General features: G+C 41.0%; 1 protein-coding gene across 3 annotated transcripts in view; it reads left to right on the top strand.

Moving 5' to 3' along the window:
* The window catches only part of DOCK9 (dedicator of cytokinesis 9), a 175,143-nt gene that overhangs the window by 76,833 nt on the left and 82,472 nt on the right, over positions 1 to 15,838 (top strand). For all 3 annotated transcript variants that reach the window (XM_023513093.1, XM_023513092.1, XM_023513091.1), the window contains exons 16-27: positions 4,679 to 4,758; positions 4,841 to 5,028; positions 5,164 to 5,229; positions 6,397 to 6,489; positions 7,171 to 7,294; positions 7,945 to 8,066; positions 9,107 to 9,193; positions 9,829 to 9,918; positions 10,976 to 11,091; positions 11,360 to 11,429; positions 13,292 to 13,417; positions 14,000 to 14,071. In XM_023513093.1, the coding sequence (XP_023368861.1) occupies positions 4,679 to 4,758; positions 4,841 to 5,028; positions 5,164 to 5,229; positions 6,397 to 6,489; positions 7,171 to 7,294; positions 7,945 to 8,066; positions 9,107 to 9,193; positions 9,829 to 9,918; positions 10,976 to 11,091; positions 11,360 to 11,429; positions 13,292 to 13,417; positions 14,000 to 14,071 (1,234 nt within the window). The remainder of the gene's footprint in view (positions 1 to 4,678; positions 4,759 to 4,840; positions 5,029 to 5,163; positions 5,230 to 6,396; positions 6,490 to 7,170; positions 7,295 to 7,944; positions 8,067 to 9,106; positions 9,194 to 9,828; positions 9,919 to 10,975; positions 11,092 to 11,359; positions 11,430 to 13,291; positions 13,418 to 13,999; positions 14,072 to 15,838) is intronic.

Here is a 15,838-nt window from a genome sequence, read left to right as displayed (position 1 = left end):
TTTCTATTTTTAGTAGAGACAGGGTCTTGCTCTTGCTCAGGCTTTTTTCAAACTCCTGAGCTCAGGCAATCCACATGCCTCAGCCTCCTAGAGTGCTAGGATCAAAAGGCTTAAGCCACTACACCCAACCTATAAACATGTTGTTTAATGCCTATTAATAAATATTATAATTGTCCATTTAATTAATGGCACTATAGATTATTTAATTTTCTAATTTTTGGACATTTTTAACCTTCTCTGATTTTTTTCAGAATTATAAATATAAGCAACAGTTAACATCTTTAAAAAACATTCTCTATTGATAGTTGGTAATACATATTATCCTACATGCTGTATTGTCATAGAGCAGCGGTTCTTAACCTGTGGGTCACGACTCACAGGAACTGTATTAAAGGGCCGCAGCATTAGGAAGGTTGAGAACCACTGTCACAGAGACATAGTCTTTTTTGAGTTCCAGGAAACTCACTGTCTTATAGAATAACAAGTTAATTTTTTGAAAACCCGGTCACCTGTAGTTGAATAGATTATATTTCCCCCTTGAAGGACTTCCAGGCAGCTCTTGATAATCATGTTGTAGGTCTGTGTGCATTCAGGAAGGTGAACACATTATATTGTTAAGGAAGAAAAAGTGTATCTGTTTGACTTCTGTTCTGTTTTGAAATGAAGGTGTTTTATATATTTCATTTTGTATGTAAATGAAGAAGTAGATAGGCAAAGTGCTAACTAAATGGAAAGATAGATAAGCATAAAAATAGTCATGTAGATGTACACCAAAATGTTAATCACAGTTATCTCTGAGAGATGGGTTTATGGGCAGTTTTTCACTTTCTACTTTATAACATTTTGTCACTTTCAGTGTTTTAAAAACTAATATTTACTTTTATATTTAGACAAAACAAACAGCTTCATAAAATGTGATGGCAGTTTGGTCTTTGAGAAGTCACTTCCCCACCTGGTGAGCCTGACACTTCCCCAGAGCAGCAGCACCATGAGGGTAGACCCAGGTCCCGGCACTGCCTTTGTTGTCAGTGGCGGCTGCAGAGTGGGACTTCAAAGGGTCACTAACCAAAAAGCAAGCTGAGCAGAAAGCTCATGGCCAGGCAGCAGAGGGCACAGACCTTCATTGGCTTAGGGGAGGGAAAAGCCAGGTGCGGGTTCTGTCCTGCACAGTAGGCGTTCACACTTGTGCTCAGTAGGAAGGATTCAGTGTGAAGAGTATGTTCTGGGTGGCCAGTTTGAGACCCAGAACATGAAACCAGGGATCCAGTACTAAGCGCATGAGAAGGTACAGCAAGGTGAGGAAGTCTGGCAGTAAGAATCCAGAGAAACTCAGCATCTCCTCCACCATGGAGGTAAGGAAAGTGGAAGATTTCTTTTTATTTTTTCTTTTTAAACCTTAGTGTTGGTCTTTTACTTTCCTCTCTACAGGAAACAATCTGATACAGTGGCCTGGGAACCAGCTTGGATCCAAACCTATTGTTTCTGCTCCCATAATTGTCTCAAAATGTCATTTAATAATGTGTGAGAAAATTTTTTCTCAAGCTGCCCCAGTCTTTGCAAAATAGCTGCCAAAGCTACTTTCCTTTTGCCCATGCAATAATTACCCAGGGACGTGTTTCAAGGTTTAGCAGGAAAGCGATTCTGCCAGATAAATGGTGTTGCTGACATATATAAAAGGAGAGACTTGTTATTTTATATTTTATTTGTTCATGTGTTTTCTTTTCTAACTTCTGCAGGAAATTTGAAGGCATGAAGGCAAAGTATAAAAAATGGACTATTTTCTGTAAAATGTAGACCTTTTTATTGCTACTACATTAGATATTTTAGGTAGTAATACCATTACCATTTTTGAATGGTGATTTAACATATATCTGTGTTTATTTGTGCACTTCTATGCATTCAGTTTTTACCATCTCACCCCCATTTTACTCTATTTACACTGCATTCAAGTCAGGTAGGGCTGTCTGATTTTCTCTAATCTGCTGTGGACTTTCCCTCTACCATATCTGTTCCCTTTCTGGCAGGTAAATTACTAACATGTGTGGCATACACACACACACCCCCTTGTTCCTTTGTCCTCTGAGGGAACTCAGCTCCTCTTCCAAAGCCCAACCCATAGCTCACATCCATGCTGAGACACCTGGGGTAGGTTCCTCGGCTTCTCTGCCTGCATCTCTCCTTCTTTTTTAAGGGTATATAATCATAGCATCTACTTCCTAGAACAGGGGGGTGGGGAATAAACAGAATGCATGTTAGAGTGATTATTACCACCATGAATGTTGGTATTTCTTCCCAGTAGATCTAGATACTCTGCTTTCTAATAGAGGCTTTTACATGCTCTTCCCAATACAGAAAGTAGGGAGGACCAGGCTGCTTAACACATTCTGAGGCACCCAGGGCTGTTGGCCTGGGACTGCTGGTTTGTGATAGTGTTCCCCTGCCCAGTGGGAATTGTTGAGTCAGCAGGAATGGATGGGCAGTGGGAAGAGAAAGTTCTCCTGAGGGGGGGTTTGAGCCTCACTCCTGAGTTCACACACATGAGCAGTTCTCAGAAAAGCTTTCAGCAGAGGGAAGAAACAGAATAAGAAATAAATATAGTCAGGCACAGAAGTATATAATCCATGGTAGAAAGATTTCCAGTGAAGATGGTTTAATTAAAACTTGCTTAAAAGTCTACCTCTTCCAAAAAGTTGTATGTGGATAATGTTAATGGTGAAGAGGATGCCTATTTATATGTAGAAATAACTAAGAAGGGGTGAAATAAAGTATAATTTGTAATAGAGTATTCTAACCCAAGTAGATACAGCTTCCTAGTTATCGCTAAGATTTTGGGGAGTGCAATGTTGAGTGTGGGTTGCAGTGTTGCATTGTCCAGCTGCAGAGGTGGAGTGAGACACTGTATGTGAAGAAACTGTGTGCCTCACATAACTACAGAGTTTGTCATCAGTGGAGGGCATAGTAGGTGGGAGGCAGAGCAAAGCTCTCAAGAAGAGACTGTTGGGGGAACACGACTGACCTTCCTCCTGCTCTAAGAAGAAGATCTTGTTTGTGTCAAACATCTCTCCCAGTGGGCACAGGCAAAAGCCAGGGCCATGCTGAGCTGTCCCTGAAGATCTCTTGGCCAGAAATCTTTACTGAAGGCAGAACGTATGAAAAATCATTGATTTGCCTTCCTGATCAGTGTGACTTCAGGATTGCAAGAAATTGTTCATTTAAACTTGGGTGTAAACAGAAGACAGGTGGAAATAAGAGGGGCTCTGAGGAAAAAAAAATTCAGCATTTTAGAGCTGGTGATCGGCCAAAATGGATCTACTCAAAATAGTCTCTAGTCATAGAGAGCAAGGATTTAGAATTTAGGGGGGAGTTCTAGTTTAACTGATATTCCAAGATAAACTAAGAAGTTACATATAAGACTTAGGTGGCAGGAATGTCTGGGGAATCTTAAAACCTGGATGTAGGAACTTTTCAAATATGGGGACGAAATCAAATACTAAATCTGTTGGCCAATGAGCTTTGATCTTCCTTGGCAATGTTTTTAAAAAAAATTACTGAGCAGGTGGCTTATGAAGAACCATGAGGCAGCATTCTGTTTTCAAGGAATAAGTGATATCGTGTTGAACTAGTCATCCTAACCACATTTTTTCTTTCTTTTTAACTGGGGCACTAGGCTGGTATGGTGGAGGAATGCAAAAGCTTTGCAAAGTGTGTTTACCTTGTGTGAGAACCAATGAACAAGTCAGAGAAATGTACTCGTGAGTGGGCAGTTAGTTGTTCAACTGCTGGAGTAACCAACCAAATGCCACGAACGGTGATTAAGAAGACACCAGTGTCTGTCTGCAAATGTCTCTAAAGATATGGGAAAGAGCCTGTTTGGGGCAATATTCTATGCAATATCTTTATCAATGATTTTTATGAGAATATAACATTCTGATTAAATGTCTTCATGACATAAAGCTATTAGGAATATCTAATATAGTAGATGTTAGAATCTGGATTTAGGAGAATTTTGATCAACTAGAAATGGGTCAAACATAAAAAGATGAAATTTCATCAAGACAAAAATAAAATCTGATTTTGAAGTCCAAACACATAATTGTATAAACATAGGACAGAGAGAGGTAGCATGATAGTAAAACCATGTTAAAAAAAAAGAAAGATTTAGGGATTTTAGATGATTATAAATGTAATATGGGTCACGAGGATGGTGTGGCTACCTGGAAGTAATCGCCTTTGACTGTATTAGTGGATAGATAATTTTGTTTAAAGCCAAACAGCTGTAGGAGGCTAGATTCAGGAATGCTTTAACTATAACCACCTGCGGGCGTTATCTATCTGGACCCAAGCTGTGCAGCATGGCAGCCACTAGCTGTGTGCAGCTGCTGAACACCTGAGACACAGAGTCTAAGAGGATATGTGCTCCAAGTGTAAAATTCGTTCTGGTTCTGAAGACTTAGATTGCACATTTTTATGCTGATTACTTAACAAAATAATAACATTTTGGATCAACTCGGTTAAATAAAATGTATTGTTAAAATTAATTTTACCTGTTTCTTTTTACTCTTTTTAAAATTGCTTTTGTGGCTTCCTTGATATTTCTCTTAGAAGTGGTGCTCTAGAATTCAAATTGTAGAGTTAAGCTAACTTACAAACATTTGATTTTCTCTTCTTTTGTTTGTAGACCTGAGAAGATGGCTAAACTACCAGTGATTTTAGGCAATCTAGACATTACAATTGATAATGTTTCCTCAGAGTTCCCTAGTAAGTGACAGTTCTTTATAATAAAGACAAAGTTTTTGTTTGGTTTTTATTTCAGTTTGGATTGTTTTGAATGTCTTTTCAGATTATGTTAATTCATCATACATACCCATGAAGCATTTCGACCCCTGTGCTAAAACTCCAATCACATTTGAAGTAGAGGAGTTTGTGCCCTGCATACCAAAACACACTCAGCCTTACACCATTTACAATAATCACCTTTACGTGTATCCTAAGTGCTTGAAATATGACAGTCAGAAGTCTTTTGCCAAGGTGAGTGCCAAGGTTGAGGTTTCCCTCTCGACATCCCTTAGGATTTGGCTTCCCATGTTCTTTCATAAATATTTACATCTTCTGATTTTTTATTATTGTTTGTTCTTATTTTCTTTTGTTCAACTATTGTTGCAGGCCAGAAATATTGCTATTTGCATTGAGTTCAAAGACTCAGATGAGGAAGACTGTCAGCCCCTGAAGGTTTGTTCTTCCTATTCACCTGTGTATTCTGATTTTTTCTATTCTAAAAACTCACTTGTGTGATACTTTACACCTTAAGAAATTGACATAAACCAAAAATATATGATGTTACAATATATGACCACGTGTGCTGTTTCTCACAGACCATGGAATGTTCCTGCTCTTAATTGACAGTTTGTTCTGTTATTCTCTTGTATAAGGTGCATGTTTCTTGCTCAGATTCAATTCAGTAAACACTGTGTACTCACTGTGAGCCAGGCATTGTGAGGGCGTTTAGACTTTTGAACTGAATAATGTTGATAATAGAAGTGATAACAACAGATAGCCAACAAAAGGTGATCTTCATTAAATGCTTCCTCTGGTATAGTAGTAATGATAGTAGTAGATTATAGGTAAGTAACATTTATTGAATGCTGTTTATGCTACATACTTTAGGCACTACGCTTATGTGTGTTTAACTCTTGGTTCTCGTAATAGTCTTTTGAGTTAGGTACTATTGTTACCAGTATTTTTTAGATGAGCAAGCTAATGCACAGAATTTAATTGCTTAAGGTAGAAGTGAGATTCAAACTCAAGCAGTCTGGCTCTAGAGCCCAGATTCTTTAACTAAATTAAAATGATGTTCTAACAAGGAAAGGAGACAAAGACGAAGAAAAGATATAACACAGTGTCTGTCCTCAAGAAATTCACAGTTAATAGGAAGACAGTCATAGAGAAAAACACCCTAGCACACATGTGGTGCTAAAATGGTTTCTTGGATAAAACTGAATAATTACTGTAGAAAAATGTGGAGGTACATAGAAGGAGTTGACAATTTCTTGAAGGGTGCCTGAGAGTTTGCTTGGTTCACATAAAAGCAAAGGCCATCAGACAGAGGAATTGTATAAGCAAAGGCGTGGAAGTGTGAAAGGGAACAGCAATCCAAGTGTCATCCAGAACTGCAACAAGGAGTGGGAAGGGACAGGGAGATGAGCTGGGAAGTGGGCTGGACCTGACAGTCAGGGGGCTCCAGGCCTGGGGTGAAACAGATAGAAGTTTTATCGGATGTAGTGATGTTAAGTCCACGTTGCAAGAGTTCTTTCTTTATAACACATTTGAGTTTAATTTCTTATTCCATTAATTTAACACCTATTAATGATTGTTTCCTTTTGCTAATTCTTATTTTAGTGCATTTATGGCAGACCTGGTGGGCCAGTGTTCACAAGAAGTGCCTTTGCTGCGGTTTTACACCATCACCAAAACCCAGAGTTTTATGATGAGGTAAGTGATGTCTTCAAGGGAAAATCCAGTTTCACCAGTTACAATAAGGGAAACCAAATATTTGCTTGGTAAAGCAAAATTTCTGCACTGTACTGAAATTATAGCAAAAGAACTCATGTTGAAGCATTTGCTTTATGTATTATTTTCTGATAAATATATTCATTATTTAAAAATAAAAATTGGAAAATGCAGTTATTATAGAAAGGAAAAAGTCATCAACCACCTTCACTACCATAGCTACTGTTTTGGCTCATTTCCTTTCAAATTAATACTTCATACAGTTACATTTATTGGACCTGAGAATCATCCTTATCTTGGTTTGCACATTTTGAGTTATAATCTAGTTCAGTAGAACTGCTGTATGAATGCTCCTGTGGAATGTTTGACCCTAGTCTTCATCCTGCCATGGCAGTAGTAACTAGGTATAGTAGTTACTCTCCTGTGTTTCCCAGTTCTTTTTAGAAATGCCATCAGTTCTCCTGTTTCCGGTCAGTAAATTCAGGATCCATTTCTTGTTTGGCACAGTTTATAGTCTCAGGTGCCTTTGAATGCAGGTATTTAATTTGCATATCAGTTGGGGACCAAATGGGCATCTGTGCATTGGGTGATGTGTCTCTGCTGTTGCTGAGAATTTTGACGTTTTGGAATATTAGAAAGATTGTTATTTTGCCTTCCTTGCAGATTAAAATAGAACTACCCACTCAGCTACATGAAAAGCACCATTTGTTGTTCACATTCTTCCACGTCAGCTGTGATAATTCAAGTAAAGGAAGCACAAAGAAGAAGGATGTTGTTGAAACCCAAGGTTGAAAGTTCATCATTGTTTTGATTTTTCATAATTTGTACATTAAGTTATTACACTGTATTTTGATTCTGAATTTGCATCCCTTTGTGAAGCAGTTTTTAGGTGAAGTTTGTAGGTAAGGTATAAGTAACATGCCTGGGTTGTATATGTGAATTTTTATAAAAGAAAATTTTAGAATTCTAATCCCAGAGAGGCCACAGTATACTATAGACAATGTTCTGCAGAGACCATATTTAGGACCTTTAAATTTCTTATGTTGGGCTGGGCGCAGTGGCTCACAGCTACAACCCTAGCACTGTGAAAGGCTGAGGTGGGAAGATCACTTAAGCTCAGAAGTTCAGGACCAGCCTGAACAAGAGGGATACCCATCTCTACTAAAAATACAAAAATTAGCCAGCTGTTGTGGTGGTCAGAAGGATCACTCGAACCTAGGAGTTTGAGGTTGCTGTGAGCCAGGCTGATGCCATAATACTCTAGTCTGAACAACAGAGACTCTGTCTCAAAAAAAGTAAATAAATAAAAATGTTTTCTGTACTCTGATTGGTATTAACAGTTCTTCAAAATCAGACAGTTTTACATTGTCTTTCTTTCCTAAGTTTTCATACCCTTATAGTAGTTTTTTTTTTTTTCTTGTTCTTTGTTTTCAACAGTTGGTTATTCCTGGCTGCCGCTCCTGAAGGATGGAAGGGTGGTGACTAGTGAGCAGCATGTCCCTGTCTCGGCTAACCTTCCACCTGGCTACCTCGGCTACCAGGAACTGGGGATAGGCAGGGTAAAGGACTTTGAGATTGGTTTATCCCAATTCCTTCAAAAACCATTAAAGAGCAACTAAAACAATAACACAGAAAAGCACACAGTATTTTTATTAGTCCCAACATTTTTATTTCCTTGAACCAGTACAAGGCAGTGCTGTTAGCAGTTCACTCAATGTCAGAATTATAATTTTGGCAATTTTATAAGCCCTGAGCTAGCAGAGAAGGAGAGACTTAGAGATACTGGATAAGGTGGAAGTCTTATCTCTGCAAACTAGCCGTGCTCAAAGATGAGTTCTCAAGGTCATGTAAACTATTAGGAATTTTCTTCCAGCTTAGTACAGGTTGAGTAAGCCAGTTTCTCACACACGTGGCAGCACATTCTGAAACCTTTCTGACTCACGAAAACCAGATTTTCCTCAGATTTCTCCAGTTGGCTTATTGGCTTTGCATTCTTTTTTAAACATATCAAATTTTATATACTTCAGTTTTATCACATGCTTAGATAAAGCCTGTTCTTGTAATGGTTCCCTGCATTTAAATAATGCCAAATTTGGGTCCATGTTACGGACAAGTAGTTAAAAATGTTCCTAAAGAAGGATAAATCATATAACTTTCAGTTATATTCCTGGTCTGAACCCGACAGAAAATTGGAGGCTTTGGGAGCTAAAATCAGCACAGGCAGCCGACTGACCCTTTGCCCGTGCCAGGCCTGCTGCTGTTCTGTTTGCTGCTTTGTCTGCTTCCTTCTGCCACAGTCCTCACTCAGCTCAGGTGTGGTTGAGATAGTGGTAAAACATGGTGCTTTTCCCTCAAATGGGCAGTAACCCACACAGCTACAAGTAAGTGGAACAGGAGACTGAGATTGGGAAGTCAGAAGAGTGTTGTACTGAGGGGGAATGTGGGTGAGCATCCACTGCCTCCCTGCCACAGCCAGGCACAGGCTCTGGGTCTCTGGCCACTTGTCCCTTGGTAGTCCCCTCACTTCCCTCCCTGATTATCATGTTTGAAGCCAAGATAATTAATATGCTGGGGTTTTTTTTCTTCCATATTTTTTCAGCATTATGGTCCAGAAATTAAATGGGTAGATGGAGGCAAACCACTGTTGAAAGTTTCAACTCACCTGGTTTCCACAGTGTATACTCAGGTACGTGCCCTTCCACTAAAATTAGCAGGGGTTGCTCTGGGACTGAGTTTTTACTTTTTTTGCAAACAAAATCCTCATATGTTTGTTGTATGGATATATTTTTACTATAGAAGTTTTTTTTATTTTTTAAGAAAGTACCTCTGAGGTGCTCATGTGTGCTGATAGATAGAAATGACTGCTACAAGTAACATTTTTCAAAACAGCTTTCCCCCTTTCACTTGAAGATCTTTTTGATGTTCTCATTTTTAAGTGATCAGTTTCATAGTCTTATAAAAATATGTTGGCTTGGCGCCTGTGGCTCAAGCGGCTAAGGCGCCAGCCACATACACCTAAGGTGGTGGGTTCGAATCCCCAGCCCGGGCCCGCCAAACAACAATGATGGCTGCAACCAAAAATGGCCAGGCGTTGTGGCGGGCGCCTGTGGTCCCAGCTACTTGGGAGGCGGAGGCAGGAGACTCGCTTGAGCCCAGGAGTTGGAGGTTGCTGTGAGCGTGATGCCATGGCACTCTACTCAGGGGGATAGCTTGAGGCTCTGTCTCAAAAAAAAAAAAAAAATATGTTGTAAGAAGCGCATGCTCCCATTTTCACAGCATATATGCTAATGGACTTTATTTTTCTTCGTTTTTTCTCCCAAGGATCAACACTTACATAATTTTTTCCAGTACTGTCAGAAAACTGAATCCGGAGCCCAAGCCTTAGGGAATGAACTTGTAAAATACCTTAAGGTACCAGACGGCTTTCTCAGTAGCCCCTTTTTGATGAGTTTGGAGCAGGTTGGGTTTTCTGTCTGGTGGTGGGTGTCAGCTCCTTGGAAACCTCTGTAAGGATTACCGTAAATCTCACATCAGTAGCTTCTCTGTGGTTTTCTATAGCAGCAGGCAGTGGACATGAGAAGTAGTACTACTCTTGCCTTCAGCCTACTTCCACGTAGCCCTTTCTCCAGGCTGGATCTCTACCACACATTGTTACCCATGCATGGAAGGCCACTCACTTGGCACAGATCTCCTTGTTGAGAGCTCACTGGGTCCCAGGCACAGCGATGGACACAGAAGAAGTAGTGATTGTTGTCCTCACTTGTACGGAGCTTCTAGGAAGGAATTTCATAGCAAGAGATAATACAAACTGTATGACTACATACTAGGTGGATAACTCAAATAAAAAATAATACACATACCAGTCCCAGCTTTGTGCATGGGGTGGGGAGGTTCCTGGAGGTGCAGAGCAGCGAGAGTGAGGTTGGGTGTGTCCAGGGGAATTTTACACAGCATGAGATGGAGGGGGGGCATTTTGAAATGAGAGAATAGCTGAAAGGGCGTTCTAGGTGTCGGGACCAAACAAGATATGTAAGAAATAGCATAGAGATTAGTTTGGTTTAAGCAAGGAAAATGGAATATAACAGTGAAGATTTTCACATGTGATAGCCTGTAGCCCCTTCCTCCCTCTCAGAGACAATATACTGCTGCTCTGATCATTCTTCCCTGCTCCTCCCTCTTTCAATTTTAAGAACCTTTGTGATTCCAGGGTACCCCACCTAGATAATGCCTACCTGAAGACCAGCTGGTTTAGCAACCTTACTTCCTCTGTGCCATGTAAAGTATTCATAGGAGCTGAGGACTAAGACGTGGGCATCTCTTGGGGGCATTCTGCCCACCACAGCCTTCCATCTGTTTCAGAGGAAGTTCTTCCATCCCTATTTGGAACTGAGTGGGAATTGCTTTGGGTTGGTTTACTTTCAAAAAAGTTAACATAGATAACATGAGCTTCTCTGTCTCACATCTGCAGAGCCTACATGCCATGGAAGGCCATGTGATGATCGCCTTCCTGCCCACCATCTTGAACCAGCTCTTCCGAGTCCTCACCAGAGCAACCCAGGAAGAAGTTGCAGTGAACGTGACTCGGTAAGTGAGGTGAATGAATGGATGCTGTTCTTCTTTTCCAGTCCTGCCTGCGTATAGACCATAGTCATGCATATCTAGGATGCTGGTCTTTGCTGAATGTTATATTTAAGAAATATCTGAGTCCTGTATGTAGGGACCCCATCTTACTCCTCATCTCCTGTTTCCTAAGTATCAGCAGCATCCTCATTCCTCTACTGATGTGATGATAATGAAATGTTTCCATTTTCACATTACTATTCATTGCTTTATTCCTTCCTGTGGTACGTAGGGTCATTATCCATGCGGTTGCCCAGTGCCATGAAGAAGGACTAGAGAGCCACCTGAGGTCATACGTTAAGGTATGTAAACAAACCGCCATTTGTATCTTTGGCTCTATGGTTTTCCTTCTAAGCATTTATTTTTCATAAGCCTGGTTATTTGTGAATATACTTAATACTTACTATTTTTTCCTTTCTGTTCTCATCCCTGGCTTTTTTTCCTGGACAAAGGGAAGAATGAATGGGGTCAGCTATTCATTTACTGACAGAATTTCATTCTTTCAATTACATTTCTTATCATGGGGTTTCCAAATAACATGTCAAGTAACATGTAAGTTGAAGGAAGAATTTTAAGTTGCTCTTGGCAAGGCCTTAAGTATAGTTACCGTGTTTCCCAGAAAACAAGACCTACCTAAAAGTAAGTCCTAGAAGGATTTCTATGCATGTGTTAAATATAAGCCCTACCCCATAATAAGACCTAGTGATGGGTCTTATATATGCAGATATACTGCATAGCCACACCATGCATTTCTCCTCAAGGCCGGTAAGGAAGACTGGAATACCTTCTATCTGCCACAACTCCTTTCTCCCAGCCACTGCACTTGTGCAGGTGCTCAGGTAGCAACTGCATCACTCCTTTCTCCTAGCCATTCGCACATTTGCAGGTGCACGTGTGGTACTGAGGTAGCAGGCATTCTATTGCACATGTGCGAATGGCTAAGGAAAGGAGTTCACGCATCACTAGCACCAGCCCCACCAACAAGGTCGGCTCCCCCTGTCAGGTTCCAGAAGAAGATGACTTAATTGTATTTGAATAAATATAGATTGTTGTATTATGCTTAATAAAAATAAGACATCCCCTGAAAATAAGCCCTAGTGTGTCTTCTTGAGAAAAAATAAATATAAGGCAGTGCCTTATTTTCGGGGAAACACGGTAGTTGTCTTCCTTTTTCTTTTTTTCATATAAAATTCCTAGGAAAACTGCTTCCATGATAGGAAGGGTAACAACATCCACAGTCCCATTAGAAGACTGTGTGGGACACCAAGAGATGTCATTAGGATGCATACCAACACATCCTTTTTTTTTTTTTACAGGCACTACAATACCTGCTACAATGCCCAGCTATTTTATTTTATGTATTTATTTATTTATTTTTGCAGTTTGGCCTGGGCTGGGTTCGAACCCACCACCCTTGGTATGTGGGGCTGGCACCCTATCCACTGAGCCACAGGCGCTGCCCCACCAACACATCCTTTCTTTTTTTGTTTGTTTGTAGAGACAGAGTCTCACTTTGTCACCCTCAGTAGAGTGCTGTGGCATCACAGCCCACAGCAACCTCCAGGTCTTGGCTTAGGCAGTTCTCTTGCCTCAGCCTCCTGAGTAGCTGGGACTACAGGCGCCGGCCACAACGCCTGGCTATTTTTTGTTGCAGTTTGGCCGGGCCTGGGTTTGAACCCGCCACCCTTGGCATATGGAACTGGCACCCTACTCACTGAGCCACAGGTGCCACCCCCAACACATCCTTTTTTATGTACAACCTTCAGTAAACATAGTTGCTGTTACTGTTCTAAAAAGTTATGCATGTTCTTTTTAGTCTTAGCCATCTTCATGAATTACAACTATGTCGTAGTTTAAAAAATAAAGTTGGAGTTCATTAGCTATTGTCATGCCACATGTCCTTAAGGTCCCTGGTATAGATGGAGTTAGTGGCTGATGGCCACTGAGTTGAATTGAGTGATTCCCACATTTTGATGGGTTTCCTGAAGACATTCTGGACTCTCTCTGTCATGTGACAATCACCTTTCCCATCTTCATTATCAAAACTGCCACTCTCATTCTTAAGACTGTACCTCAGTCCCTGATCTGTGCTTTAGAGACTCTCAGGCTTTTAGCTCAACTCAGAGAACCAGTGCTTTAAAATCTCTTTTCCTTCCCTTCAAAGTATGCATATAAGGCCGAGCCATATGTTGCTTCTGAATATAAAACAGTGCATGAAGAACTGGCCAAATCTATGACCACAATTCTCAAGCCTTCTGCTGATTTCCTCACCAGCAACAAACTACTTAAGGTATGTTAGAGAGTCAGTGTGGCTCTGTGGTACTGAAACTGATTCATGAAAATTCAGTCTCCAAAGCCTGATTAATATTCCCTTTTTGTATGCTTTTAGAGACAATAGCCACCACCCATAAAAAAGGGTAACAGAATTAGTCCCCCAGTATCAGCTTTGCTAGTTGTGTCTTGAGATAGGAGCTGCAGAGAAGCTCTGTATGTAATGTTTGGTTGGCTCTTGAATATAGCATATCAGTAAGTCGTCAGGGTCAGGTCAGTGGAGGACATCAACATACAGATTATAAAGGCAGGTGTCACCACGTGAGAGGTCAGCAAGGAGGAAAGACTACATAGATAGTCTTGTTGGATTGTGCCGTAGAGATCCATTTTCCCAGCATGATGGAGTTATTTATGGTGAAGCAGGCAGAAGCCATCTGCTCCTCACCTATTGAGTCTGAGGATAATTTGCTCTGTGGTTCAGCTGTGTTTTAGGGTCACACTTGCTTTATATCAATAACATTTTCAGCTTAAGAGAGTTAACATTTTACCTATTAGTTTGTTAATTTTCTTACTGGGATCCTGTGGTTTTTTTTCCTTTTAGTATTCCTGGTTTTTCTTTGAGGTGCTGATAAAATCCATGGCCCAGCATTTGATAGAGAACTCCAAGGTTAAGGTATGTTACTTCATGTGGAGCTTGTGTTCTTTGGGGAAAGTCTATTTCATTGTGTGTGTGGTAGACTTTCTTAATGCTTTCCATGTGCCATTTATGACACTGCTCTAAGGGCTTCGCAAGTAATCATTGTAGCTTCATAACAACTCTATGAGGGAAGTACTTTTCTCACCCATTTTATAGATGAGTTCACTGAGGCCAGTGTGCTTGAGTTACCTGCTGAAGATCGTGCTGCTAGGGGAGGGAGCCAGAGTTTGAAACCAGTCTGGCCCCATAGACAATGTTTATAAACCATTATGTTATTATATCCAGAGAAAAGTATAGCTTTTCCTTTGACTAGCTTAGAAATCTTCAAGTTTTGTTGAAATGGGAACAGTGGTTTAAGTATTAATTTAAAGTATCATTACCCAGCATTTAATAAGTGTTTTGACCATTGTAGGCATTTCCCAGGGTCATAGATGGGAGCATCTTACCAATCCTGTCCTCTAGGACCAATCCATTGTCCATCTTCAAACATTTCATTTCTTTGGAGCAAGTCTCAAAATTCCTCTCTCCCCCATGCCTGTCTGTGGTGGCAGCACCTGTGTGCTTTTGTGACTGTGGGGCTCCCTTGTCATCCCCTGCTTCTCACTGGGCTCAGCCCTGAGCTAACTAGTCTTGGGACTGGCCACCTCTGGTTGTCTGAGGCCCGAGGTTGGATACGTAGTTCCATTACCGTAAGTAAAAGTGGCAATGTCACTTGTCTTGAAGACTCCAGAACAACATCTGAGAGACTGTTGGAGTCCTGGAGCTGTCCTGTGATGGTGGATTCTTGTGGCTATCTGGATGCAGGGTCTGGTTGAAGTGGAAAGAGCCAGTGGTGCTGGCATTCAGCCTCTCAGTAAATACCTGTGCTTCAGTAGCAGTCAAGAGGGAGAGTTAAGATGTAGCCACCTGCCCAGGGGTCCAGACACTCAGAGGAAGCTTTGGAGAGGCTGCTGGTTTTGTGGGCAGAGGGTCAGCAATTCACACCAAAAGCCATCTTTCCTTTCAATGGAGCAAGTACTGGTACCTGACCAGGTGGTTTCTCTCCTCTTTTTCCTTTTTCTTTTAAATCCAGTTTAAAGGTTCTGATTTTAGTGTAAAGGGAGATGCCAGATGGAAGTAGACCCTGCCTTCTACAAAGAAACATACTATCTGAATCATGCCAGGATAACCTGCCAAGGAAAAATCTAGCAGATTGTCTACTTGGCAGGATGCAGCTAAGTGTGCGCGCGCACACACACACACACACACACACACACACTCACACCATCTGGATATGTTGCTTTTTTGTTAAAAAATGTTGCCATGTAGGCTCAGCTCCTGTAGCTCAGTGAGTAGGGCACTGGCCACATACACTGAGGCTGGCGGGTTCCGTGTTTAAGCCCAGCCTGGGCCTGCTAAACAATAATGACAACAGCAACCAAAAATAGCCAGGCATTATGGCAGGTACCTGTAGTCCCAGCTACTTGGGAGGCTGAGGCAAGAGAATTGCTTAAGCCCAAGAGTTGGAGGTTGCTGTGAGCTGTGACACTATGGCACTCTACTGAGGGCAATATAGCAAAACTGTGTCTAAAAAAAAAAAAAAAAAAAATGTTGTCATAGAAAGAGTAAGATTCCAGCCTGTGTTAGTGTGCTGGGACGGCCATAATAAAGTACCCCAGACTGGGTGAGTGGGTGGCATAAACAACAGAGATTTGGCTCGGCGCCTATAGCTCAACCAGCTAAGGCACCAGCCACATACACCTA

This window comes from Otolemur garnettii, unplaced genomic scaffold (genome assembly GCF_000181295.1).
Source record: "Otolemur garnettii isolate 467f Iridium unplaced genomic scaffold, OtoGar3 scaffold00034, whole genome shotgun sequence".
Classification (NCBI taxonomy): Eukaryota; Metazoa; Chordata; class Mammalia; order Primates; family Galagidae; genus Otolemur; species Otolemur garnettii.
The sequence above is the reverse complement of the archived record's forward strand: the minus strand, read 5'-3'. Positions and strand labels throughout refer to the sequence as shown.